At 43.9% G+C, this 26,141-nt stretch overlaps 1 protein-coding gene across 1 annotated transcript in view; it reads left to right on the forward strand.

Annotated features, from left to right (window-relative positions):
• The window catches only part of HNRNPLL (heterogeneous nuclear ribonucleoprotein L like), a 122,300-nt gene that overhangs the window by 14,059 nt on the left and 82,100 nt on the right, over positions 1-26,141 (forward strand). Inside the window, exon 2 of the mRNA XM_040350780.1 lies at positions 25,122-25,240. Within this exon, the coding sequence (XP_040206714.1) occupies positions 25,122-25,240 (119 nt within the window). The remainder of the gene's footprint in view (positions 1-25,121; positions 25,241-26,141) is intronic.

Genomic DNA, 26,141 nt, shown 5'->3' on the forward strand with positions numbered 1-26,141 from the left:
GTCAGTCGGCCAATCAGGAGAGGGTGGGGGCGGGACGCAGCTCCGTGTCTGCAAGGACAAAAGAAGCTGTGACTTGGCTCAGGTGCCCCTATAGCAAGCTACTTGCTGTGGGGGCACTCGACAGGAGGAAGGGATCAGGAGCACAGAAGAGGAACCCAAGCAGAGGAGGATCCAACTGCTCTGTGCAAATCCACTGCACAGAGGAGGCAAGTATAACATGTTTTTTTAAAAAAAAAATAACAAAGAGCATTTACAATAACTTTTAATTGTGGTATAATTTTCTTTAACCAAGAAAAACAATATGGTAGCACAATGGCTAAGTGGTTAGCATTAGGGTCGTCCGTTCGAATCCCAATCATGGCACTAATTGCCTGGAGTTTGCATGTTCTCCCTTTGCCTGTGTGGGTTTCCTCTGGGTACTCCGGTTTTCTTCTACGCTCCAAAGGCATGTTGGTAGGTTAATTGGCTCATGGATAAATTGGCCCTATTATGTGTATGCTTGAATGTGAGTTGGGGCCCTTAGATTGTACGCTCCTTGAGGGCAGGAACTGATGCGAATGTGCAATACTGTATATGTAAATTGACAGTGCTATATAAGTACCTGTAATAAATATTATACTGCAGTTTACAATTCTGTAGATGTGGTGGTTGCATTAGTTTACCAAGCATATTTTATTTTTTAATCTGGTGATTTTTGTCAGTAAAACACTTCCTGTCCTACAGCGACAATGCTTATTCACTGTACTGTATCCACATAGGATCAGCATTGTCACCTTAGGAAGAAGTGTTGGGACTACACAACACACCCTCACTCCTAATAGCCATACTATAGTAGGTGTTTTTATAGTTCACAAAGCTCCTTTCCCACTCCTTGAAATAACACTGCAGAATGCATGGAAAGATTGTGAACTCATTGGATTAAAACTGTTTTTTTTTTTTGTCTGACAGATATAACAAAACATGGTACATTAAAGTAGTTGTAAAGGCACAAGGTGTTTATTTTTTCCCCATCTTAATGCATTCTGTGCATTATGATAACAAACCTTCTGTGTGCAGCAGCCCCCCTAATACTTACCTGAGCCCCAGCTCGATCCAGTGATGTGCACGTACAGAACTCTCCCTCCTAATTGGCTGAGACACAGCAGTGGGCACCATTGTGCACCAACCTGTTTGAATGGACACACAGAGCTGTGGCTCGGTTGCCCCTACAGCAAGCTGCTTGCTGTAGGGACACTCAACAGGAAGGAGAGGCAAAGAGCGCCGACAAGGGACCCAAGAGGAGGAGGATCCAGGCTGCTCTGTGCAAAACCACTGCACAGGGCAGGTAGCCATTACCCCCTACCTACCTCCTGCACCATTACTTGGTTCCACCCCCTACCCACCTCCTGCACCATTCTTTGGTTTTACCGCCTACACACCTCCCAGTACTGCCTCTTCTTTTTTAGAGAATACAGAACCAAGTAACAATTGTGGTACTAAGTAATTTTTATGAAATTTGTAAATAATAACAAGAAAAGTAGTAAAATAGATCCCATGCAGCCAGCAACAATAGACCCCCCCCCCCCCAACAATGGAACACCCGCGACAAAAGATCCCCAGCAGCAACAACAGATCTCCCTGCAGCCAGCATCAGTAGACCCCTCCCTCAACAGTTGATCCCACCCTCCAGCAACAATAGAGCCCCCACCGGCAACAATAGAACACACCCCTGCAAAAATAGATCCTCTCCAGCAACAATAGCCCCCCCCCCCCCCAACAGCTAGCTTCAATAGACCCTGCACCCATTGCCATTACATACATTCAGTGCTGGAGGTGCCAGAACTGCGTTCCCGGAAAAAAAAACCCTGCTTATATCCAAGATGGCTTCTTTGTATGTGGTTGGCCTTTTAGGCTCTAGTCCTTTTTTTACAGTCGGTATGATGCACATTTAAGGTTTTGTTTGTTTAAGCTTTACCTGCCTATAAGCACACAACAGCTATGTTCTTGGTCATTGAGTCATGCCATTTTGTTGCATACCATTAACCACTTCCATACAGGGCTGTTATACACACTTCCATACCGGGCCTATTCTGGCACTTCTCTCCTACATGTACAAATCATAATTATTTTTTTGCTAGAAAATTACGCAGAACCCCCAAACATTATATATGTTTTTTTAGCAGACACCCTAGGGAATGAAACGACGGTCATTGAAACGTTTTATCTTGCACGGTATTTACGCAATAATTTTTTAAACGCCTTTTTTTGGGAAAAAAATTGTTTCATGAATTAAAAAAATAACAAAACAGTAAAGTTAGCCCAATTTTTTTGTAAAATATGAAAGGTGATGTTACACCGAGTAAATAGATACCTAACATGTCACGCTTTAAAATTGCGCACACTCATGGAATGGCGCCAAACTTCGGTACTTAAAAATCTCCATAGGCAACGCTTTGAATTTTTTTACAGGTTACCAGTTTAGATTTACAGAGGAGATCTAGTGCTAGAATTGTTGCTGGCACTCTAACGCACGCGGCGATACCTCACATATGTGGTTTAAACGGCGTTTACATATGTCGACGGGACTTGCATGTGCGTTCGCTTCTGCGCGCGAGCTACTGGGGACAGGGGCGTTACATTTTTTTTTTTTTCTTTTCTACATAATTATTTATTTTTTTACACTTTTTTTTTTTATTTTTTTTATCACTTTTATTCCTATTACAAGGAATGTAAACATCCCTTGTAATAGGAATGTGTGTGACAGGTACTCTTTATGGAGAGATGCGGGGTCAATAAGACACTGCATCTCTCCTCCAGGCTGGAAAGCATGAAATCGGTGAAAAAAAATTCACCGATCTCATGCTTGCTGTTGCTTAGCAGCCGCAATTGCGGCTTTGTTTACTTACGGGGACCCGGGCGTGACGTCATCACATCGTGCCCGGGTCCTCCGACGGTCATAGAGATGACTGGTGACCATCTGGTCACCAGTCATCTCTGTGCTTCCTGCCAGCGCCGGACGATTCGTTCTCCGGGCCCCCGATGGCACGGGAGAGCCCGGAGAAGCACCGGATGGCGGGAGGGGGGGGATGTCCCCTCCCGCCGCCTGTAAGAACGATCTAGCGGCGGAACCGCCGCTATGACCGTTCTTACGTTATGCAGAATCGCTGACACAAGAGAAGGATATCTGAATGATGCCTCTAGCTGCAGGCATCATTCAGATATCCACCCGCAAAGCCCAGGACGTCATATGACGTCCACCCGGATCGTTAGAGGTCCGTTGTGAACGTCATTTTACAATGGGCTGGTATGGAAGTGGTTAAAAAAGAAAAAAAAAAGTGACTCATGCTGATGGCAGAGGATCGAAGCAGCAGACAGAAATGACACTTGGTGCTCTTAATTGAGACAAGTACACACTATAGAGGGCATGACTTGTGTCGTATTAGCTTGAGTTCAAGCAGTTGACAAGGCAGCAATTATCGGACCTCAGGGGTCCTTTCACATCTAAATCCTCTCTCCCAAGAGCCATCCTCTAACAAACAAATTTAACTAAGGGGATAATTATAAATCTATTATAGGTAAGCTTTTTAAAATATAATTCAAGACTAAGGGCCCCTATTTATAACCAAGCATATGCTACTGTCCGCAGATAAACAAGTATTTACTCCATGCTATACTGCCATTTTAGGCCCCTTGCACGTGGGGTGTCCAGTTCCTTTGCGTACAGTCCCGATGTTTTAGTGCGTCTGGGAGTGCTAGGTCCAACATCCAGAACACAGCTCCTTATCTGTTTTGACTCCAATGATGACAGTATTTTGTATGATTCTCCATGCATAACATCAATAAATGTGACATTGCTTTCCGGGCCCCCAGGAATAGTAGTGGGATTGGGTCTCTATGCCGTCTGCACTCTGGCAGTCCTTGAGCTTGTAAGCTATAGGACAGTGATGGCGCACCTTGGCACCCCAGATGTTTCGGATCCCTACATTTCCCATGATGCTCATGCATTCTGCAGTGTAGTTGAGAATCATGGGAAATGTGGTTCCAAAACATCCTGGGTGCCAAGGTTCGCCATCACTGCTATAGGAGCATTGAACCTGGGGTCTCTGTAAGGGAATCGTAAAAAGGCACAGCCTGAGCTATGACAGACCAGTACGGCTCTTGCTGGCATGTGGCTCCAGGGCATAAGACTGTTGTTTCAGTATGCGTGGAAGGCACAGCATATAGCTAGGATAGGCTGACAGGTGCTGTGTTTGGATGGGGCTGGACAGTGCACCAAGTGGTACTAACTTTAGGGTAGTATGTGCCCAGGGACAAATGACCATAGTGCAAGCAGTGTGCAATGCAGGTATTGGCCCCCTCGAAGTATACTGCCCTAAATGGTAATACTACTTGGTGCAACATTCAGCTGCAGCAGCTGTCACTTCTTATAGCTTTTTACAGGCTGCTGCTTCTGTGCCTCTCTCTGGTACTTAAATCTCAGAATCTTGCACTGGGGCCCAGTGCCCAGTTGGCCTTATCCCACGTACACACGATCGGAAATTTCACCAAGAAAAGTCTGATGTGAGCTTTTGGTCGAAAATTCCGACCGTGTGTAGGCTCCATCGGAATTTCCGCCAAGAAAAGATTGAGAGCTGGTTCTCAAATTTTCCGACGGGAAAAGTTCTTGTCTGTAATTCCGATCGTCTGTATGCAATTCCGACGGAGAAAAATCCTATGCATGCTCGGAATCAAGTCGATGCATGCTCGGAATCATTGAACTTAATTTTTCTCGGGTCGTCGTAGTGTTTTACGTCCCGCGTTCTTGACGGTCGGAATTTGGTATGACCGTGTGTATGCAACACAAGTTTGAGCCAAAAAAAATCCAGGGTTTTCTTGTCGGAATTTCCGATCGTGTTTACGCGGCATAAGTCATACAGACTTCAGTCTTAATTTTATTATTAGTGCTTCGCTAGAATTAAACTGGTTAGTGCTCAAGGGGAGCAGGTTTAATTTTTGTTTTTGAATTGTGCTAAGCTGCTTCATACTGCCCCAAGGTTTTGGTGCAACAGTTAAGCTATATATGTTAGTGTACCACAGGTAGAAATCCGAAATGTATTTTCATCCCATGAACATTATCTTTTGTGTGGACTAAGTCCACTACTGCTGCTCTCTGTTTTAATAGAAACTTCCTGAAGTTGGAAAGGTGGCTGAAAAAGAACTTTGGCAAAAAGACTGCTTGTCTTTGTCTTTACTTGTACAGTAAAGACTTCTTTCTGGCAACTTGACCATGCAGCTCTTTTTTGTTCAAGTATCATCATATTGTGTTTCTTAAATTAACCACACATCTTTTTCCAGAGCAGCCTGTATTTCTCCTGAGGTTACCTGTGGGTTTTTCTTTCTCCCGAACAGTTACTGTGGCAGTTGTGGCTGAAATCTTTCTTGATCTACCTGACCTTTGCTTGGTATCAAGAGATCCCCAAATGTTCCACTTTATATCCTTTTCCGTCTTTGTAAAGTTTCATTACCTTGTTACGCAGGTCTTTTGACTGTTCTTTTCTACCTCCTCATGGCTCAGTGTCTAGCCTGCTTAGTGCATCCATGTGAGAGCTAAAAAACTCATTGACTATTTATACACAGACACTAATTTTGAGTCAAGCAGTGGGAGTGTCATGTTCTGGGGCTGCATGAGTGCTGCACTGGGGAGCTAAAGTTCATTGAGGGAACCATGAATACCAAACATGTACTGTGACATACTGAAGCAGAGCATGATCCCCCTCCCTTCAGAGACCGGGCCTCAGGGCAGTATTCCAACATGACAACCCCAAACACACCTCCAAGACGACCACTGCCTTGCTAAAGAAGCTGCGAGTGATGGACTGGCCAAGCATGTCTCCAGACCTTAACCCTATTGCGCATCTGTGGGACATCCTCAAAACGGAAAGGTGGAGGAGCGCAAGATCTCTAACATCTACCAGCTCTGTGATGTCATCATGGAGTACTGGAAGAGGACTTCAGTGACAACCTGTGAAGCTCTGGTGAACTCCATGCCCTAGAGGGTTAAGGCAGTTCTGGAAAATAATGATGGCCACACAAAATATTGACACTTTGGGCCCAATTTTCACTTAGGCCACTTTCACACTGAGGCGCTTCTAATCTGCCAGTAAAAACACTGAGCGCTTTTGAATTGCTTTTCAGACGCTGTTGAAGAGCTTTCCATTTATTTCAATGGAGAAGGGAGTTTTTCACAGCTCTGCCAGCACACTGCCCCAGTGTGAAAGCATTCATTGATTTTTTTTTTTTTTTCACTTCAGCTCTTACCAAATTCTAGAGACCAGCTCATGATTTGATGCTTCTTACGTCTCTGTTTGTAGTTTGCATCATGTGTGGTATATATTCTGTGCATATTTTTTTTTTTTTTTTTTTTTTTTTTATTCCACCTTTAAATTATTAGTGTACTTAACAGTATGTGTAACAGCCACCCGCTGGGGCCGTGCGGACCTGACCCCACTTCCATAGCCCTCCACGCCCCAGCTGGCCGTGAGGTCCTGGCCCCACTTCCTTAGCCCTCTACATCCCAGCTAGACTGAACGAGGCACATTACCCTATAGCCAACTTTAGGAATTGTTTTCACCCCCCCCCCCTCCCCCTCATGGCTCCCAGGAATCTCCTAACTTTTCCCTTGAGTACAAGAACAGTCTCAAACGTTCATCAGAAAATAAAAAATATATAAATCGCCTTAGGAAATGATCATAGAAGGGATAGATATGGTTACTACTATAAAACTACTAACATACAACTCAATAGTAGCGTACCCTGACTCTCTCAGCATAGCTCCATGTTTTCTTATAATCCCTCCATTTTTCCCATTTCTCCCTATGTTCACCAATCGTCTCTAGGTGACTATCCTTTAACTCTTCCAACCTATACGTTTCCTCCACTTCGTCTATCCAATTCCAGACGTGTGGGCATTCCGTCTCCTGCCACTTTTTAGGTATAAGCTTCTTAGCAGCGTTTAATAGGTGAGGAAGTAAAGACTGCTTATATTTTTTTTCCCCCTCTTGGCTGCAATGAAAGAGTACCACCCAGGGGTCTTTCTTTAATTCTTCACCCGTAATAATTTTAATTTGACTCAGAATTATGTCCCAATAGGTTTGTATTTTTGGGCATGACCACCAAAGATGGGCCATTGTGCCTCTTTCTGAGCAGCCCCGCCAACACTCTGCGGTCTGACCCGCTTTAAATTTGTTTGCTTTCTCCGGGGTGATATACCACCCTGAGATACACTTGTAATTTGTTTCAGCAGTTCGTATATCGATTGCAGATGAATGGGTTAGGTGCATAATCCTATTATAACTATTTGTCCCTCTTGTGATTCCTAACTCTCTTTCCCATTTCTCTATGAAAGGTGCAACACTCCGTGAACCTATCTTTACCAATATCCCATATAATTTAGTGATTGTGCCCTTTGAATTTTTAGATTTGCAAATCTTCTCAAGTGGAGTGAGCTCCGCCTCCGTCCGTAATGGGCGGGGGAGGTGCCGCACGAAGTGATGCAACTGGGAATAATGCCACCTATCCAGATTCCAAAAATCCGTTTTGGATCTCAAATCTTCATAGGACATTATCTCTCCATCTTTAATAATATCACCTAAGTGAACAGTGTCTACCTTTATCCAATTCCCTCCAATTTTATTTTCGCCTGGAGCAAAATAGGGGTTTTCTTTTAGATTCATTAATGGGGAGTTAAATTTCCCTTCTAATTGTGTCATTGTCCTATCCCACATTCTTAAAGTGTCCCGTGTTAAAACATGTATTTTGTGATCTAGTGCTCTGTGTTGTGCGGGGATCCAGATAATATTTTTCAAATATTTACTTGTTAGTGCTTTCTCTATTTGCACCCACCTTTTATCAGTCCTATCCCGTGCCCATTCTACCGCGCAAGCTAAAACCGCCGCCTTGTAATAACTTTTAATGTCCGGAACTGCCAGACCGCCGAGTGGCTTGCCCTGTTTTAGGGTGGAGAGGGATATTCTGTGCTTCTTATTTTTCCAGACATAGTTTAGTAGCAAGGCATTGATGATTCTCAAAAATTGCTGAGGGAGAGCTATGGGGACTAATAAAAATGTATAAAGAATTTTTGGGACTACAACCATCTTCAGCATATTGATACGTCCGATCCATGATATAGGTTTATTAACCATTCTTTTTAATTCGCTCTTAATCTCATTTAGTAAGGGAACATAATTTATTTTATACATCTTCCGCTCTGTGTTGGCCAGTTTGATACCTAGGTACTTTAATTCTTTAGTCCAGGGGAATGTGCAGATCTCCTTGACTCGACACATCTCCTTTTTGTTTAAATTAATATTCAAAATTTCAGATTTAGTTACATTGATTTTAAAATTTGAGATCATGCCATATTGTTGCAAGACTTTAGAGAGCTTTGGAATAGAATTGGCCGGATTGGTTAAGTAAAACAAAATATCATCGGCAAAAGCCGATAATTTATGTTCCTCCCCTTCTACTCTAACTCCGTTAATGTTAGGGTCGTTACGTATGGTAGACAACAGCGGCTCTAAGGATAGAATAAAGAGGAGGGGGGACAGGGGACAGCCTTGTCTTGTCCCATTTTTCATCTCGAATGAGTCAGATAGTGTACCATTAATTTTTATTTTTGCAGTAGGATGGTGATATAGTGCTTTGATCCAACGGGACATCTTATTTCCTATTCCCATGGTATTAAGAGTCTCCATCATGAGCCCCCAGTCTACCCTGTCAAAGGCTTTTTCAGCATCTACTGACAGGAATAGTCCTGGGGGCTCATTCTGCCTTATGGTCTGTAGCAGGAGAATTGCCCTTAGACTGTTGTCTTTACCCTCTCTGTTGGGCACAAAGCCTACCTGGTCGGGGTGTACTAAAGCGTGCAAAACCCCTTTCAGGCGCCCCGCCAGAATTTTGGCAAAAAGCTTAATATCTGTATTTAACAGAGAGATAGGTCTGTATCCCGAACAGAGAGAGCTATCTTTCCCTTCTTTCAAAATTATTGCGACTACTGCCGCAATAGCTTCGCTGCTGGTTTCGAATTCAGACCCTAGCCCATTGAAATATTTGCACATCCTCGGTATCAGAATGTTGCTATATCTCTTATAATACAGGGAAGGAAACCCATCCGGACCCGGGCTTTTTCCGCCCGTGGTGGTATTTATAGCTATTTTTATTTCTTCTTCAGTTATGGGGCGGTCCATGTTGGAACTTTCCTTCTCCTCTAATCTAGGAAGTCCTGCCCTGTCAAGGAAATCTCGGGTCTTTCTCTCCCTCTCCCCTGCCTGCCACCCTGGATGTTTTAATGTGTATAGTTCCTCATAATATTTTTTAAATGTTTCCGCAATTTCTCTGGTTGCGTTGACCATGGTCCCGTCTTTCCTTTTAATTTTTTCAATATAATTTCTAGCTTTCTTTTTTTGCGCCATTTTAGCTAGGAGCTTGCTTGGTTTGTTACCCCAAAGGTATCTCTCTTTGGAGATACACTTTAATTTATTTCTCGCTTCCTGTTCCATGATTTCCTTGAGAGCGTCCCTTTTTATAATTAGATTATGATAAATCTCTTTTGATCCCTGCGCTTTGTGTTTGCATTCTAGGGACTCTATATCTTTCATCAGGGTGTTTGCTTTACTTTTCCTCTCTTTTTTTTTTTTAACGCCCTCCGCAATTAGGATTCCTCTGATGTAAGCTTTGTGCGTCTCCCAGAGGGTTGCGCTAGTAATCCCTTCCGTGTCATTAATAAGAAAAAATTGATTTAGTTCCGCCTCGACTCTACTTGCCCCTACTTCGTCGCGTATCAAGCTATCATCTAGGCGCCACATCGGCCTCTGTCTCTTTTGTATAGATAATTTAATATTCATGGAGATTGGTGCGTGATCTGACACCGTTATAATACCTATGTCCGTCTGCGTAATAGAGTCCAGTAGCCTATGATCCGCCAGGATGTAATCAATTCTGGAGTATGTTCCGTGGGGAGGAGAGTAAAACGTGTAATCATGTTCATTTGGATGGAAGATCCGCCAAACATCAACTAGTTGGCAGTCATGAATCTTTCGTTTAATTCTTTGTAAATGCGCATTTCTTGTCTCCTTCCCACGGAACGTGCTATCTTCTTGCGGATCGAAGACGAAATTCAAATCGCCCATCAGGATTATATACCCCTCAGCGAAATCATTCAATTTCCCCAGAATTTTCCCTAAGTATTGGGTTTGGTGTACATTTGGGGCGTAGATATTTGCTAAGGTATAGACTATATTATCAATCCTTACCCTAAGAAATATAAATCTCCCTTCAGGGTCTGTCATCCTTGCCTCTAGGGTGAACCCGAACCCCCTTGTAAACCCAATTGCCACGCCCCTAGCGCGTTTTGAGATAGAGTCCCCGTAAAACCAAGTGGGGTATGCAGGGGAAAAAAGCTTGATATTCGCGTCTATAGTTAAATGGGATTCCTGGATAAAGACAACGTCCGCTCTAAGTTGTTCAATCTCGGCAAGGACCTTTAGTCTTTTAACGACTGAATTTAATCCCTTTACATTATAGGATAAAAATTTTACTTCTGTCATTTTCTATGACTAGATCATTTCCTGCTGAACTTTCCATGAGATTCCGGGATCCATTTTCCCTATTCCCCCCCTATTTTGGAGCTGGAGAATCCTTCTCCCCTTCCTAACCCTCACACCCCCCTCTATCCCTCCCCCCTCCCCCCCCTGCCCAGGCCAATACATCGCCTCTGAACCGTAGGGATCCTTGGTGTCCCCTACCCGTCGGTTCTTGTGGATGAGGTGGAGCACCTCTGCGCTCCTCCCGCCCTTTTTCCCCTGGTATTCCCCGGTACTTGATCTTATATGGGTGGGGTACAGATCTGCCCTCCCCATTCCCCTCTCCGGTCGTCCCCCCTCTCCCCCCCGCAGCACCAAATCGCATCCCTCGGGACCGCCCCGGGGGCCGTGCTGCTTTCCACTAGCTATTCGACCCACCCGGGTAAGTCCACAGCAGGCATTTCCAATTTGCGGCAGAACCCCGCCAGATCCTCGGGAAATATTAATTTTGCTGACACCCCTTCTTTGTGGCCTATCAAACAGGCCGGAAATCCCCATTGGTAATTTATGTTAAGTAATCGCATCTGCTCAAGTAAAGGCTTCTGATATCTTCTTCTGGCCAAGGTTTCCCAGGCCAAGTCCGTGAAAATCTGAATCTCCATCCCGGCATAGGATAACTGCGGCTTTCTTCTCAGTTTTCGCCATAACTCCTCTTTATGTTCGAAATGTCTGAACCTGACAATAATGTCCCTATGCCAGTTTCCTCCTCCTTCCCTGATCTTCCCCACACGATGGACCCGTTCTAATTTGAGGGGGCCTCCCGAGCCATTTTCGAGGAGGGGGAGGAACAAATCATTGAGAATCTTTCTCAGGTCTTCACCCTTCTCCTCCTTAATAGATCGTATTCTTAAATTTTGCCTTCGGTTGCGGTTCTCTTGATCTTCTAAACGGTATTGTAGCCACCTCTGGTTTTGTTTCAGAGTCAGATGTTGATTTTTTAATTCAATAAGGTCAAGGTCCTGTTTCTCTATCTTTTTGTCGGCTTCCTCCACTCGTTCCAACATGTGGAATAGGTCCGTTCTTAATGTGCTGATTTCCTCTCTTATTACGTTCTCCAACCTCTTTAACATAGCCTCCATTTCTCCCATGGTGGGGACATGTGAGTCTAGGCTAATGTCATCCATTTGGCTGGCTACGTGTTCAGATTCTATTGAGATGTCCGCAATTGGGGTTGCCGCCCCCCCCACTCCCTTTTTATTAGTCCCAGATTTTTCCACTTTTTTTGTCGTGCCTGGACTCTTAGAACTCCCGTCCGGAGTCATATAGTGTCTGATCGTACTGGTAGCAGAGACCTCTTTAGGGATTTTCGGGGCAGCCCCCCTAGTTGACCTGTTCATATTATGTTTCTTTGTAGATCTAATACGTTTCCCCAGTTTGAACGAGAAGGGACAGGCCTCCCCCCCTTTCTTTTCCTTTGCCCTTTAACAGTAGATTTTATAGCTTGCTGAGGGGCTAGTTGGAAATATTAAGGAGATGTTGGTTACATCTATTAATAGACTTTAAGAACGCAACCAAAAACAAAAGTAAAACAAAAAGGGGAGACTGAAAGGAATTATTGCGCCGGATGTTCCGGAGGACCTCGAGAATTTAAAAGTTTTCAGTAAGTTACCCAGGACGTTAGGGTGTATACGTAAAAGGGGGAAGGTGATTCCACCCCCATTAGAACCAAAGACCTTCTTGGGGAGGGACCCAGCAGTATCCGAGCAGTGACGGGCCGGGGGGGGGGGCTGTATACCCCCCTTTTTTTTTTTTTTTTTTTTCCCCTTTCCCTTTTCCCCTTTTCCTTTACCACCTTGGGGTGTGCAGAGACCTCAAGAGAAAGTGGGACTGCTGCACACTATGCCCTGGTAAAATGCCCCCAGGGCAATCTATCACGCCCAGCCCACAATATAGGTCAGGCCCGAAGAGGGAAAGACCTCTCTAATGTCGCCACTAATGCTCTGGCCCAATCCCCCAGTGGTTTAATAGACGTCTGCGAGGGTAGGTATAGTGTCTCTTAAATGACTAGTAGCCCTCGGGGGCTATTTCAACTGTGTGTGTGGTCTCAGCGCTTATGGACCATATATGCTTTCCCTTTTGTAGTTGTTTATTTAGTAAGTAGCCGAGCTATTATTTACAAAGATAGGTACAGTGACTCTGGAGTATCTGATATTTTTCAACTTATCCCCCTTAGTCAGTGTTAGTGTCCATGTCCACAACAAACAGAGCTAGTTGCCTGTAGACCATACGTGCTTTAACTCTTAGGGTATATATAAGCAAGCAAGACATCACTATAACACTTGAGATATTATGAATAAAGTAGGAGGGCTCCACTTTCTTACCCTGTCCTCGCTGTTAGGGCTAGGTCTCACAGTCCACACATTGCTACCATACCGTCATTTGAAAATGAGAAAAAGGTTAATATTACCTATTTACCGATCATCCAGTTAAGGAAAAAAATAAGAAAATTTCTCTTCCACCTGGTGCCGAGATGTCTCAGAATGTCTCCGAGCAAAAAGGGGGGGCGGGCAGCTGACAGCTGACAAATGAGCCACGGAAGGACGGAAACCTCCCTGAGATTCCTCCATGCAGTTTCATCTGCCGTCCGGGGGATGCGGGGGGGCCAGAGGATGAGAGACTCCCGGAGAGCGGCGGGGGCTGATGTGATCTGCGGGGGTGGACGGGCTAGCCGCTCGGTGGGCACCCTCCCTGCAACGCGTCCTCCGCCTCCGTCGCTGGAGCACCGCCGGATCTAGCTCCCTCCATCCCTCGCCGCCGTAGCCGGGTCAGATCAGTAGCGCTGGCCGCTCCTCCCTCCGACGTGCGTGCTTCACGTGCACCACGTCATCTCACCCTCCCTTCCACCGCATTCATTGATTTTAATGGAAATACGTTTTCGTGAGCTTTTTAGTCACTGTTTTTCGTGTAAAAAGCGCCTCAGTGTGAAAGTGGTCTTAGGGGTGTACTCACTTTGTTGCCAGCGGTTTAGACATTAACCACTTCCTTACTGGGCACTTAAACCCCCTTCCTGCCCAGAGGACTTTTTGCGATTCGGCACTGCGTCGCTTTAACTGACAATTGGGCGGTCGTGCGACGTGGCTCCCAAACAAAATTGACGTCCTTTTTTTCCCACAAATGAAGCTTTCTTTTGGTGGTATTTGATCACCTCTGCGGTTTTTATTTTTTGCGCTATAAACAAAAATAGAGCGACAATTTTGAAAAAAAAAAACATATTTCTTACTTGTTGCTATAATAAATAGCTCAATTTAAAAAAAAAAAAATCCCTCAGTCTAGGCCGATGCGTATTCTACATATTTTTAGAAAAATAAAATCGCAGAACGTCTGTTGGCGGAAGAGTGTGATAAAAGTGAACAATTTTCTCTCACCTGGAGTTCATGGTCTATGTTCAGATACTCCTCTGAGTTTATTTCCTGGGCTGAAAGTAGCTTAGATGACGTCGCTCTGGTTCCATGATGGAGTGCTTCTTGCCCCAATGCTTGCCCCAATTTCTCTCCCCCTTCTGTTTGCCCCTGCTTCTTTTCCTTTTCTTTTTATCTAAATACATCTTTGGGATTTCGTTTAGTCCACATTTCATGGCTTTGATCTGCCGAATGTTGCTGATTCGCTACCTGACCCCATGTGTTGTTTTTATTTTTTTATCTAATTTTTCCATACAGATTAGTATGCTCTTCCATATGCTGCACCGTATGCGGGGTAGCACTGCTCCCTTACCTGTAGTGTGGTTGATAGCTACCATAGCTAGACCTTCCTTCCATTTTTAGTTCTACGGGGATTGCTAACACTAACAGCCTTATGGTGGTCCTTGTATTCCTGCTTATACTCTCATTTCTATGGCCAGCGACATGTCTATATTCTGTTGTACACAATGCCTATTGTTGGTGTATTTAATTTTGCTGTATGTAATGTTGGAGACGATATTTGTCTTTCTGCTTTTCTTTTCCTTAATAAAATAAGATTGAATTAAAAAAAATCGCAATAAGCGACTGGTTTGCGCAAAAGTTATAGCGCCTACAAAATAAGGGACAGAATTATTTTTTATTATTTATTTTTTTACTAGTAATGGCGGCGATCTGCGATTTTTATTGCGACTGCGACATTATGGCGGACACATCGGACACTTTTGACACATTTTTGGCACCATCCACATTTATACTGCAATCAGTGCTATAAATATGCACTAATTACTGTATAAATGTGACTGGCAGGGAAGGGGTTAACACTAGGGGGTGAGGAAGGGGTTAAATGTATTCCCTATATAGTGTTCTAACTGTGGGGGAAGGGGGGTGACTGGGGAGGTGACCGATCTGTGTCCCTAGGTACAAGAGACACAGATCGGTCTCCTCTCTCCCTGACAGCACGCTGTCAGTGTGAGAGCCGGAAATGATCTCGTATGTTTACATATGAGATCATCTCTCATTGGCCGCACAGATCGCCTACCGAACGGCCACTCCGATTGGCCGTTCACGGCGATCTGTGATTGGCTGTGTCCAAGGGACACGGCCAGCACAGAAGTTCCCTGCTGCGCGCCCGTAAAAAGACGGCGCCCCAGAGAAGTAGAACCACCCTGCGGCCGTATATAGTCGTACGGCCGTCGGGAAGTGGTTAATGGCTGTGTGTTGAGTTATTTTGAGGGGACAGCAAATTTACACTGTTATACAAGCTGAATATTCACTAGCAAAGCATAATTTCTCCAGTGTTGTCACATGAAAACTATATAATAAAATATTTACAAAAATGTGAGGGGTGTACTCACTTTTGTGAGATACTGTACATTGGTGTATCTGATAAAGTGTATATATGTATGGATAGTTTGCTTCTTTTATCAAACTTTAGTGATACAATCTGTGCCAACGCACAGTGTGCTGGGACCTTGTGCTGTAGTTGGCACATAAAAACCAATGTTCAGCCGCTGCTGGAGTATGTACACATCCACAGGAAGTTTATATGAAGTGTCTACAGGATGTGAATGCTGAAGGGAGAGAAAAATGTGTACCAAGTATATTTGTCACGTATCAGCAGGTGTGACCAGACTGTGGACTGCACAGAGAGAACCAAAACTCATGTAAATAAATAGTAATTTATTAATGAATAAATACACCACCAATAACAAATAGAATACAATAAACCTACAATAAGACAGTGATCCAAAAACAGCAACCGACAAATGAGAATAATAGAAGGGGTATACCAGGATCATTAAAGTGGATGTAAACCCAAAATTTTATTTAGTTAATCCAGCTCTGAGCAATCCTCTTTTATTGTTCAGTGAAAATTAACAGACTTCCAGATAAAAACCTGTCTAAATAAAAAGTCCTTGCCTCCCTCTCCTTGCTTTTGAGTGACAGGTTATTTACATATCTAGCTTGGACATGTTTATTATATGTTATGTTATGTTATGTTTATCATAATATGAGGTGATTCATAGTATATTACAAGGATGTGTTATGCGGGGGAGGGGTGGATTTCTCACTTTTTATACTGTGGATCACCTCATATTATGATAAACATAACATAACATATGATAAACATGTCCAAGCTAGATATGTAAATAACCTGTCACTCAAAGCAAAGAGAGAGGAAAGGACTTTTTATTTAGACATGTTTTATCTGGAAGTCTGTTAATTTTCACTGAACAATAAAAGAGGATTGCTCAGAGCTGGATTAACTCTGTGTGGCAAGACTGGGCACAGATGATAGGAAATCTACATTGTGACATAAATATATTTTTTTGGGGGGTTTACATCCACTTTAAACGTTAGCCAGGCCAGGGTCATCAACGGGAGATCAGGAGATGGGACAGGGAACATCAGGACCAGGAGAGGAGGGATGAATATGTTGCAGGGTAGAGGTAAAGGTAACAGGAGGGACAGGTTTAGGATAGGCTCGGGATCAGATACAGGGTCAGGTACAGGTCGGTGCAGTTTCAGATAACAGGATCGCAGGTCAGGGCACAAGGACGACACCAAAGCAGCCTGTGTGTGTGAGTTGCCAGGTGGCGCCTGACTGCAGGAGATAACATCGAAACCAAGCTGCTGGGAGACACCCGCTGGTGGACACCGGTACTACGGCCCAGGGATCTAACAGTGCCACCAGCAGGTGAACCCCTTTCACTACAGATTCCGACTGTTAGAAGACATCTGCTGGTGGACACTGGTACTGTGATCCACAGGACCAACAGCGCCACCAACGGGTGAAACCCTTCCTTACAATGTTAAAATTATACTTTTTTTTTAATTATTTATCTTTTTTTTTTTTAGAACCACTTTAATGCAGCAGAGAGCTCTGTAATTTGGAGGTGAATCCGGTCACCTGACTGGCCCTTTCTTCCAGCTGTATCATGTAACTTTTTTTTTTTTTGTTGTGCTGTGCAAACCTATGAGTCCTAAGTTAATGCCTTTTAGTTGATTAAAATATGTTTTAATTAGAATAAAATAAAATATCAAATTCTGGAGCACTGTACCTTTAGGTACAACTTAGCAGTGTAAGGCCCCTTATTCATGTTCTGATAGATTAGATAATACATTTTTTTTTTTTTTTTTTTTTTTTTAGCAGAGACAGAAAATTTTAACTAGGGTAAAAAAAAATGTCTATGCGGGGTCCATTTTATAAATGTTTTTTTTGCACTATATTTAAAAATATATACAGTATTTAGAATCGCCGTTTTTGGCGATCTGAATACTTTGAAGTGCAACGGAGGGATTTGGGGTCTTTTAGACCCCCGATCCCTCCATAAACAGTACCTGTCACCGCCTATTACGGTCACAAGGGATGTTTACATTCCTTGTGACATAAATAAAAGTGCCCCCCATCCCCGCGAGCTCACGCAGCAAAGAAAACGCATACGGACGTCACGCCCGAATATGTAAACAGTGTTCAAATCACACATGTGAGGTATCGCCGTGATTGTCAGAGCGAGAGCAATAATTCTAGCACTTGTAACCGTAAAAAAAAAAATGAAAGCGTCGCCTATGGAGATTTTTAGGTAGCGTAGTTTGTTGCCATTCCACGAGTGCGTGCAATTATAAAACATGACATGTTTGGTATCTATTTACTTGCCGTAACATCATCTTTCACATTATACAAAAAAATTGGACCAAGTTTACTGTTTTCGTTTTTTTTTTTAATTCATGAAAGTGTCCCTTTTCCCAAAAAGTTGCGTTTAAAGCACCGCTGCACAAATACCGTGTGACATAAAATATTGCAACAATCTCCATTTTATTCTCTAGATTCTCCGCTAAAAATATATATATATATATATATATATAAGGGCCAGATTCACAGCAGAAATACGCCGGCGTATCTACTGATACGCCGGCGTATTTTCAAATTTGCCGCGTCGTATCTTCATTTGGAATCCTCAAACCAAGATACGACGGCTTTTGGCATGGATCCAACAGGCGTACGGCTTCGTACGCCTTCGGATCGTAGGTGTAATTCTCCGGCGGCTGCTGGGTGGAGTTCGCGTCGTTTTCCAGCGTCAGGTATGCAAATTAGCTGTTTACGGCGATCCACGAAGGTACGCGCGTTCGTCGCATTCTCTTACGTCGGCTTTTCCCGTCGTAAAGTTAAGAGTGCTATTTAGATGGTGTAAAATTACACCATCCATGTTAAAGTATGGCCGTCGTTCCCGCATCGAATTAATTTTTTTTTTGTTTTGCGTAAGACGTCCGGGAATACGAAAGTACGTTACGCACGTCGCCGTTTAAAAAACGCGTCGGGGCGCCGTAATTTCACGCAAAGCACGGCGGGAAATTTACAAACGGAGCATGCGCAGAACGTTCGGCGCGGGAACGAGCTTAATTTAAATGGTACACGCCCCATTTGAATTAGGTGGGCTTGCGCCGGACAGCTTTATGCTACGCCGCCGAAAGTTTACACGCAAGTGCTTTGTGAATCAAGCACTTACACTGGAAACTTGCGGCGGCGTAACGTAAACGGGATACGATATGCCGCCGTAAATCTACATGAATCTGGCCCAAAGTTTGTTGGTTCTACGTAATTTTCTAGCAAAAAATACAGATTTTCTTTCCCAAAGCACTTTATATTTGATGAACGAACAACATTCTACCTGGAGAGAAAATAGCCTGATAATATTGGTTTTTGCCCACTTTCACACAGAATGAGTGTCCATGCAGTTTAATTGGCAAAATTGTGAATTCTTTACAAATCCAATCCTTAACGGATTATAGGGGTTCACCCTATAAAAAAAAAAAAAAAAAAATTTTTTCCCTCTAGCATAAAATTAGGCATAGTAGCGCGAGCTACAGTATGCCTGTATTTATTTTTTTAGCCCCGTACTCACTGTGCAATCGTATATTGAAGATTCCGACTCCCCGCGGGGAATGGGCATTCCTATCCAGAGGGAAGGTGATTGACGGCCGGCTCTGGCACGTCACGCTTCTCCGGAAATAGCCGAAATAGGACTTGGCTCTTCACGGATATCTGTACGCAGGCGCCGTATAGCGCCGTGAAGAGCCGAGACCTACTCCGGCTGTCTTCGGGGAGCGTGGTTCACCCTTTAAAAAAAATTCTGACATCACACGGAGTCGCGCCATCCTACCGACAGAATGCCGGTGTTTTTTTTTTTTCTCAGCACATACCTCTTAATCCCGATTTTCACCTCACGGCAATCCCGCGGGAGTGGGCGTTCTCAAGCACTGCCTGTGATTGACAGGCTTCCGAACGGCGCATACTGCGCGTCACAGGTTGCCGACAGAACACGAACGGCGGTGCGCAGGCGCCGTATAGAGCCGCACCGACGTTCGGGTTTTTTCGGCAACCTGTGACACGCAGTATGCGCCGTTCGGAAGCCTGTCAATCACAGGCAGTGCTTGGGAACGCCCACAACCGCGGAATTGCCGTGAGGTGAAAATCGGGATTAAGAGGTATGTGCTGAGAAAAAAAAAAAAAACACAGACATTCTGTCGGTAGGATGGTGCGACTCTGTGGGATGTCAGAAATTGTTTTGAGGGTGAACCTCCACTTTAAGGTAAAAATTGTTCTTTTATCGTTCCCTCTGATATATAACACTAAGCTCCCCAGTAGATGTCATTTTTTTTAAATATGCGATATAATTGCTCAGCTGACTGCCCGCCGGCCTCCACTGGGGAGCTTAATGTAATATAATAGACGGAACTATAGAAGTTTTTGTCTTTTATAGCAGATGGGGGGGATCGGGGAGCTGACTGGCAGGGAGAGGAGAGGGGAGGAGGACAAAGGGAGACAGATACAGGAGAAGCAGGGCTGCAGCTGAGGGAGGTACGTACTCTGACCACGGTGGCAGGGCTCAGCAGCCCTGATTATCATGGTTAGTGCAGGGGGGGGGGGTAGAAACTGACAGGATCACCCAGGTATTTCAGGTAATACAGGGGGCCAAATTATAAAATATGGTTAATTTAAGGATGTTTAGGCCATGGTCATTAAGCATAACTATTCCCTTTTCTTTTCTTTTTTTTCTCTCGCTGTATTGTTGTTGTACAATGCCATTATTTTTCAATAAAAATATATTAAACAGATACATGGGGTCAAATTACACAGCACAAGCACTGTGCTGTATAACATGCTTTAGCCCCGGGCCTGTTTTTCAGAGTCGGTGTTTACGAGACAAAACCATTTTTTTTGCTAGAAAATTACTTAAAACCCCCAAACATTATATATATATTTTTTCTAACACCCTAGAGAATAAAATGGCAGTCATTGCAATACTTTTTGTCACACCGTATTTGCGCAGCGGTCTTACAAGCGCACTTTTTTTGGAAAAAATTCACTTTTTTAAATAAAAAAATAAGACAACAATAAATTTGGCCCAATTTTTTTTATATATTGTGAAAGATAATGTTACGCCGAGTAAAATGATACCCAACATGTCACACTTAAAAATTGCGCCCGCTCGTGGCATGGCGTCAAACTTTTACCCTTAAAAATCTTGATAGGCGACGTTTAAAAAATTCTACAGGTTGCATTTTTTGAGTTACAGAGTAGGCCTAAGGCTAAAATTATTGCTCTCGCTCTAACGATCGCGGCGATACCTCACTTGTGTGGTTTGAATACCGTTTTCATATGTCGGCGCTACTCGCGTATACGTTCGCTTCTACGCCCGAGCTCGTCGGGACGGGGCGCTTTAAAAAAAAATTTTTTTGCTTTTCGCATAAATTTTTATTTTATTTTTTCAGTGTTAAAAATTCTAAAATAAAAATAATCACTTTTATTCCTATTACAAGGAATGTAAACATCCCTTGTAATAGAAAAAAGCATGACAGGTCCTCTTAAATATGAGATCTGGGGTCAAAAAGACCTCAGATCTCATATTTGGGCTTAAATGCAAAAAAAATAAAAAATAATTTGGAAATGTCATTTTTTCAAATGACAAAAAAAAAAAATGTTTCTTTAAGACGCTGGGCGGGACTGACGTTTTGACGTCACTTCCGCCCAGGAGAGCTATGGGGACGGGCGAAGGAGATTTTTCCTTCAGTCTCGTCCCCGCTCAGCTGCTGGATGGTCGCGATCCCTTCCGCCGCTACCGACGGCTACGGTAAGCGGCGGAGGGCGCGGGAGAGTGGCGGAAGGGGGGGCCCCTCTCCCGCCACCGATAACGGTGATCTCGCGGCGAATCCGTCGCGGAGACCGCCATTATCGTTAACACGGCCGCCCACAGAAGAGATGAATATCTCGATTGTGGCAGCAGCTGCTGCCGTTACCGAGATATTCATCTCTAAAGTGAGGACGTATAACGACGGTGGGCGGTCGGCAAGTAGTTAAAGAAACAGGATCAATAATTATTATTTTTTGGTTAACAAATGCTTTAAAGTTAAGCCTAGTACACACGGGACAAATGTCGGGTGGCATCGGCCAGTTCAATAGAAACCAGCCTACATTCAGCCCGTGTGTACTGGAGTCGGTCCGACAGAAGCCTGTTGACGGGGCATGACCGAAAAAAGTCTGTTGATCAGCACTTTCAACCAATGGCTGAGAGCGCTGACCATAGTGTCCTGGTGGGGGGGCTGTCCCCCTGTCAGAACAAAATAGAATAGCAGGGGAGATTGTTGTACTAACATTGAATAGTTGGTACAGCTCCTCCTCCTGAGCTACTAGTGTGTACAAGGCGTTAAAGTTGAACTTCAATCAATCTTTCTGTTTTGTTGGAGTAGTTTAAAATTCAATTGCCTACCAGGTATTTTCAGATTGTTTTGTGTGTAGAGGCCGGGTTCACACTGGTACGACAAACGCTCCGACATTAGGAGATAATGTCACATGACGTATGAAAATCAACGTTTCCCTATGACAGGGGTTGACAAATTTGCTTGGAATCTAGGAGCCAGCTAAAAAACTTAGGAGCCAGAAAACGCGCCCCGTCCCGACGAGCTTGCGCGCAGAAGCAAACACATACATGAGCAGCGACTGCATATGTAAACGGTGTTCAAACCACACATGTAAGGTATCGCCGCGATTGGTAGAGTGGGAGCAATAATTCTAGCCCTAGACCTCCTCTGTAACTCAAAACATGCAACCTGTAGAGTTTTTTTAAAATCTCCATAGGCGACGTTTAAAGGGTAAAAGTTTGACGCCATTCCACGAGCGGACGTAATTTTGAAGCGTGACATGTTGGGTATCAATTTACTCGGCGTAACATTATCTTTCATAATATTAAAAAAAATGGGGATAACTTTACTGTTGTCTTATTTTCTTATTAAAAAAAGTGTAATTTTGTCACCAAAAAAGTGCGCTTGCAAGACCGCTGCGCAAATACGGCGTGACAGAAAGTATTGCAACGATCGTCATTTTATTCTCTAGGGTGTTAGGATAAAAAATATATATAATGTTTGGGGGGTTCTAATTAGAGGGAAGAAGATGGCAGTGAAAATAGTGAAAAATTACATTAGAATTGCTGTTTAACTTGTAATACTTAACTTGTAATACCAACGGCCACCACCAGATGGCGCCAGCTTACACATCTGGTGGTAATAACTTGTAATACCAATGGCTCACCACCAGATGGTGCCAGCTCAAAAAAAATAAAAATTTTTTATTTTTTTTGCCCCCCCTTCCAAGCCAAGTCGCCAGGACCCTATTTCTAGTCGCCATGGCGACTTGGCGCCCGGGATTTGTCGACCCCTGCCCTATGAGACCTGTCTTAACTGGTCCGACACAAGTCAGTCCAACTTTGAAAAAAGTTCCTGCACTACTTTGATCCTACTTCAGCCCATTGAATATCATTGAAGTCGGATCAAAGTAGGATCCTTGTCCTTACCATCCGACTTGTGGCATCCAACATTGTGAGTACAGCAGCAGTAAAAGGAATTTATCTCGCACTGGGATTGTTTTGATTGGTCAAAGAACAAGTCAGACTGTCACAAAGTCAGATCAAAGTATTATCCTGTTCATGAAAGGCGGATGGATGTCGGACCAATGTAGGACCGATGGCGCAGAGCAAAGTAGGATGAAAGTTGTATGACTGTCGTGTCGTACCAGTGTGAATCCGGACAGAAAGTAAAGCTGGATAAACACTATACAATTTTCTGTAGATTTTTTCCATATATGGTTCGAATTTCGAAAATCGTATCAAAGAATTTTCGTACGAATTTCGCACAGTTAGTGGTATGCAACAATAGCCGATTTTCGTGTGGCAAACCAATTTGAGGAATCCGACATGTTGGAAATTTTTTGAAAAACAAAAGATTTTCTGATCAATGATGGGAGAATCGTGCGAGAAATGTAATAGTAAAAAAAATGCGCATGTGCAAGAAAAGAATATACCCGGAGAGAAAAGAATATTCCTGGCAACATGAAGGCCTGGTCGGCCGAATTTCGAAAATCAATGGTGGCATCATCGGATCACAAAAAAAAAGAACTTTTTTGATTTTGAAAAGAAAATTAGTTCGAAATTCGACCGTGTATGACCTGCTTTAGATTTACCAAAACCATAAAATATGAGGTCAAATCTTAAAGCGGATGTGCCATGGGAACAAAATATTAAAAGTCAGCAGCTACAAATACTGCAGCTGCTGACTTTTAATATTAGGACACTTACCTGTCCTGGAGTCCAGCGCCGATCGCAGCAGAGCACGAGCGATCGCTCGTCACTCTGCTGCTCCCCCCGCCATCCACGCTCAGGGAACCAGGAAGTGAAGCGCTGCGGCTTCACTGCCCGGTTCCCTACGGCGCATGCGCGAGCCGCGCTGCGCCCGCCGATTGGCTCACACGCTGTGTGCTGGGAGCCGAGTGTTCCCAGCACACAACGGGCGACAGACGGGATGTGACGGAATGCCCGTCTTTCGCCCGTATCGTGTGGCCGGAAGTGGGTGCAAATACCTGTCTTTAGACAGGTGTCTGCACCCCCCTCCCCCCTGAAAGGTGTCAAATGTGACACCGGAGGGGGGGAGGGTTCCGATCAGCGGGACTCCACTTTAGGGTGGAGGACCGCTTTAAGAGTTTCAATTTGTATGCAATCAGGCAGGCCCTGGCCATGGTTTTGGTAAATCTAAAGGAAATCAGGCAACAAAAGTTACATAGTGTGCAGGGGGTCTAAGGCTGCATTCACACTATAACGCGGCGTATTTTGCCGCGATTTGTAAACTTTTTTTTTTTACAAAACATTTACACTGATGTCTATGCCGAACGCCGAAAGCCGCCTGAAAAAAAGGGTCCGGGACTTGTTTTCAGGTGTACGGCGTGAGATGTGAACCATCTCCCAGACATCAATGTAAATTCGCCCCTCCAGCGGCACGGGCGTCGGGCGTAAATACGCCTAGGTGTGAATGCAGCCTAAGAAACAGTAGTACCTGATGGGTATTTAATATATGTCATTTGTTTACCTCTTCTGAGAAGATATCTGTATATGTCACACTAGACATTCTGATTTTCTGACACTCCCTAAATTCTTTTGTACTTTTCTTACTGTGTATTAATCATTTGAATCACTGCCAAGGAACCACTTTTTAACCCTCTCAGTTATCACATATACAGTGATAACAGAAATTTACTTTTATTCAGCAGTTGATTCACAGTAGGTGGACTACCTCAGAAGGGTTGATTCCGATTACTTCTTTCCGACAGGGCAATAAAGGCTCATTCACATGTGTGGGTATTATTGCCACCCCCCTGAAAAGTAATCCATGGTGGATTGCTCTTTACGGAATGTTAGGTAGTGAGGAGGTGATATGTTGCCTCCTTACAGTCTGTTTTAACTCTCAAAATGCTGTCCACTGTGCCTCAACCTCATGCATTGCGGCTGAAGTGCAGTGTGGCCTTATTGACTCCAATGGGTGACATGCGGCGACAGTATCATCCACCAAATGCGACATACTGTATAATTTGCGCCGCAAAGCTTCGGGGGCATGTCACGGGTACAGCCCTTAGGGACTGCATTACGCTGTTTAGTTGGGGGGATGGTAAAAAGAATAGCAAGGTACTGTCTCACACGTTTTAGCCAGAATGGTGATATTTTACATATACTTGAATGGAAAGCTTCATACAGAGCTTTTAATGCCACAGTTTTAATAGATTTATAATTTGTATCTTCTTCAGGACGCAGGTGGAAATCAACACAAAGTATCGGTCTCTCCTGTGGTCCATGTACGAGGGTTGTGTGAGTCGGTGGTAGAGGCTGATCTAATGGAGGCTCTTTCGAAGTTTGGGACAATATGGTAACGTGTATTTAAGTTATACATCAAAGTGATTGTTTTTTTTTTTTTTTTTTTTTGTCATTTTTCAAGCTAGAGAATTTGGGCACCAGGGCCAGGTTTAGCCTGTCTGATCATGGGGTGCAGTAAAAAAAAAGGTCAGCTGGGGGATAATGTCAGCACACCTTTTTGTTTTGACTTTTATTTTTTTTTATTTTTGTGATTGAATAGTTCTTTTATTTTTATTTTTATGTGATTGAATAGTTCTTGTTTTTAACAGTCTTATTTTTCTTTGTTCCATGTCCTTGCACAAATGGAAATTGTTGTTCTGGACTCCCCATGAGTCACTGACTGTCTTTCCCACAGTGTAACAGCGATGCAGGGAACCAGTATCCCTATTCACTCAGCATGCTTCTGTACCACAAGTCCCCACGTCTGACATTACTTTACTAGTTCTCTGGGTCTCTACATGGCTGCAGGCACCATTAGAAATCATGGGGCCCTGTACAGCTTACCTTACAGCCCCCTCCCCCAATAGGGGTGTAGAAATTTGGAGGCACACTTGGAAAACCAGAAAAAATTAGGTAGTTTGTTAAAGCGGGGGTTCACCTGATTTTTTTTTTTTTTAAGTCCACAGCTACAAATACAGTAGCTGCTGACTTTTAAAAAACTAACACTTACCTGTCCAAGTCACCCGCCGAAGCCGAGCGGTAGGGAATCGGGAAGTGAAGTGCTGCGGCTTCACTGCCCAGTTCCCTACTGCGCATGCGCAAGTCTCGTTGTGCAGTTCCCAATGATTCCCATTGTGTTCTGGGAGCCGATTGTTTCCCAGAACACAACGGGGGGTTGTGACGCAGAGGGGCCTGGCTCTCGCGGGAGTCTATACCCAGAAGTGGTGCAAATACCTGTTTTATACAGGTATTTG

The sequence above is a fragment of the Rana temporaria genome, chromosome 4, assembly GCF_905171775.1.
Source record: "Rana temporaria chromosome 4, aRanTem1.1, whole genome shotgun sequence".
Classification (NCBI taxonomy): Eukaryota; Metazoa; Chordata; class Amphibia; order Anura; family Ranidae; genus Rana; species Rana temporaria.